We start from the raw sequence: 2277 nt of genomic DNA, 5'->3' as shown, positions 1-2277 counted from the left end.
GGGAAGAAGTGAGTGGAAGAAACGTCTGCAGAAATCTGTGGCACAGCTGAGGACTGCCCTGTTCTGGAGAAAACAGAGCAAGGCACCCTGGGCAGCAAAGGCTGGCATACAGCCATGGCTCCTGCCCAGCCCATGGCTCTTTCTGCAAGTGAAACCGTAGGTGGAGGCAGGTGAATTGCCCTAGCTTCAGCTCATCCCCAGGTGGATGGCTTAGAAACGCTCGTTTTGCCAATGATGAAACAGAGATAATGATGAACTGAGATGTTAAGCGTCTAAGGTGACAGGGGAGATGACTCTACCCCAGGTGTAACTCTGGACCATCATTGCAATGCAAGGCAATTGCCTCTGGTGTTGGTGGAGGAAGACTTGCACAAAAACTGCTGAAAGCTTCTCCAAGCGTGGTCCTTACCTTCACACAGTAATCCCCAGCCACCAGGAACTTGCTACTGCAGATGCAGCCGTGGAGTCGGGACTTCTCCTCCGTCTGGTGCAACCTGCAGCCAGACAGAACCATGGGCAACACATGCTGGTGACGGACCCATCCCCACCTCGGGGCTCCCTCCTGCTATGTAGGGGATGGGCTGACATGCACCCAGAGAAGCCAGCAGCTCTCTGCCTGTCTTGGTGGACCAACCCTTCCAAGCCAACCTTTCCAGCAGCTGCCGAAGGAGCCACTGTGGGCAAAATAATGAGCCTTGTGGATGAGCAGGACCCATAAGGAGAACAGGCCATGCTGTAGGGTGCTCCTGAAGCTGCCCTATGGCTGTGGGGAAGGAGGCTTCTCCCTTCCAGACATTTGTGGGCTTGAAGCAAAGGGAGGGGCCTACTGAGAGATACCAGGAAGCTGAGCACGGCTTGTGGATCATCAGGTGGACTTAGCGATTTAGGCAGGAACTCACCTATAAAGGCCTCTGGCAGCTCCCAGGGCCATCCGAATGCGGACCTCCCAGGAGAGATGCCGTTGCTTGGTCAGCACATCCCGCAGCGTCCCATGTTTACAGTACTCCATGACGATGGAGAAGCAGGGGCTCCCATCTGCAAGGCAAAACCTTGAGCATCCCATCTTGTGCCACCCCTTGGGAGGGGACCACAATAAACCATCTGCCACCAACTAGTGTCAGGGACAGGCAGGGGAGGGAAAGGGTGACATTAATGGAATGCCTCCTACCTTTCTCCTCAATGCAGATCCCGTACATGCGCAGGATGTTTGGAGACTCAAACTTCTTCAGGGTCTGAATCTCCTTCTCGAAGATGTCTCTCACCCTCCTGCAGAAAGGGACAGGATGGTGAGGTCCCTGGAATGAGGCATGACATGGCTCTCTGCCACCCTCCCCTCCTGGCTGCCCTGTGTCGCTCCCACCCAGGACAACTCACGCTGGGTCAGTGGTCAGTGGCCTCTTGAAGGTTTTGATGGCGACGGGGTACTTGAGGTACTCGCCCTTGTAGAGGTCGTAGCTCTCGGTGTCCTGCAGGTGTCTGCAGAAGGTGAGTTGGTCCCGCTCGATCTCAGTGATATCTTCTCTTTTACCAACATTGACCTTCTTCAAGCCTGCTCCCACCAGGAGGGAATGAGGGACACATTAGTTAGGGCTTGGGTGACAGGACAGCATGCACAGGGTGCCCAGAGGTGCGACACCAACTTACAATCCATCACGCGCACAATTTTGTTCAGCTCGCTCTGCATCCAGTCTACCTTGCTCTCCATACATTGTCTGTCAATGTAGATCTCCCTGGCCATGTCTTCAGGCTCCTCGGTACCTGGGGAGAGAAATGTGCAGAGGTGGGGCCGCTGGAAGAACATGTGGGACTGAAGCAGTTAGTTTTTCTCGAGGTTTGAATGTCCCTTTGGCTCTCCTTGGCCACGGCCATCAAGCGAAAGCTGGGAAGCAGCTGGGAGAGGTGCCCACTGCCGGTCTCAGTGAAAGAGGGTTTGCTAAATGCACACTTACTTGCGATCACCTGGTCCAGGAAAGCTCTGTCATCCCTCAGGTCCTCAGCATCCTGCCTGCGACAGGTCTTTGCCTGGAAAGCCTCCAGGAAAACCTGCTTCTGCTCTGCCTGTAGGAGGAGCGAGAGCCCCTGGGCAATGTCCTCCAGGCTCTCATTCACCCAGACAAACTCCTCGCTGGCACTGTGGGCTCTTAGGAACTTCTGGATCCAGCTGGTCTGGCTGTATTTCATCACCAGTTTCTGGGCTTCCCTCAGCACCCAGAGCAGCTTCTTCAACAGTTCCTCTTCATGGCAGGAGATGTGCTTTGGCGGCTGAGCCTTGAGTAT

The 2277-nt window shown here is 54.9% G+C and overlaps 1 protein-coding gene across 2 annotated transcripts in view; it reads right to left on the bottom strand.

Annotated features, from left to right (window-relative positions):
- LOC104130236 (E3 ubiquitin-protein ligase RFWD3) overlaps positions 1–2277 on the bottom strand; it is a 29400-nt gene that overhangs the window by 27066 nt on the left and 57 nt on the right. For both annotated transcript variants that reach the window (XM_009643260.2, XM_035898788.1), the window contains exons 1-6: positions 1950–2277; positions 1645–1758; positions 1375–1549; positions 1169–1266; positions 900–1035; positions 410–494 (exon numbers count right to left, since the gene is read on the bottom strand). The exon at positions 1950–2277 is cut by the window's right edge and continues 57 nt beyond it. In XM_009643260.2, the coding sequence (XP_009641555.2) occupies positions 410–494; positions 900–1035; positions 1169–1266; positions 1375–1549; positions 1645–1758; positions 1950–2181 (840 nt within the window). In that variant the 5' untranslated portion in view covers positions 2182–2277. The remainder of the gene's footprint in view (positions 1–409; positions 495–899; positions 1036–1168; positions 1267–1374; positions 1550–1644; positions 1759–1949) is intronic.

Source organism: Egretta garzetta, unplaced genomic scaffold (genome assembly GCF_000687185.1).
Source record: "Egretta garzetta isolate BGI_Z169 unplaced genomic scaffold, ASM68718v1 scaffold27, whole genome shotgun sequence".
Classification (NCBI taxonomy): Eukaryota; Metazoa; Chordata; class Aves; order Pelecaniformes; family Ardeidae; genus Egretta; species Egretta garzetta.
This window is presented reverse-complemented; position numbering and strand designations above follow the sequence as displayed.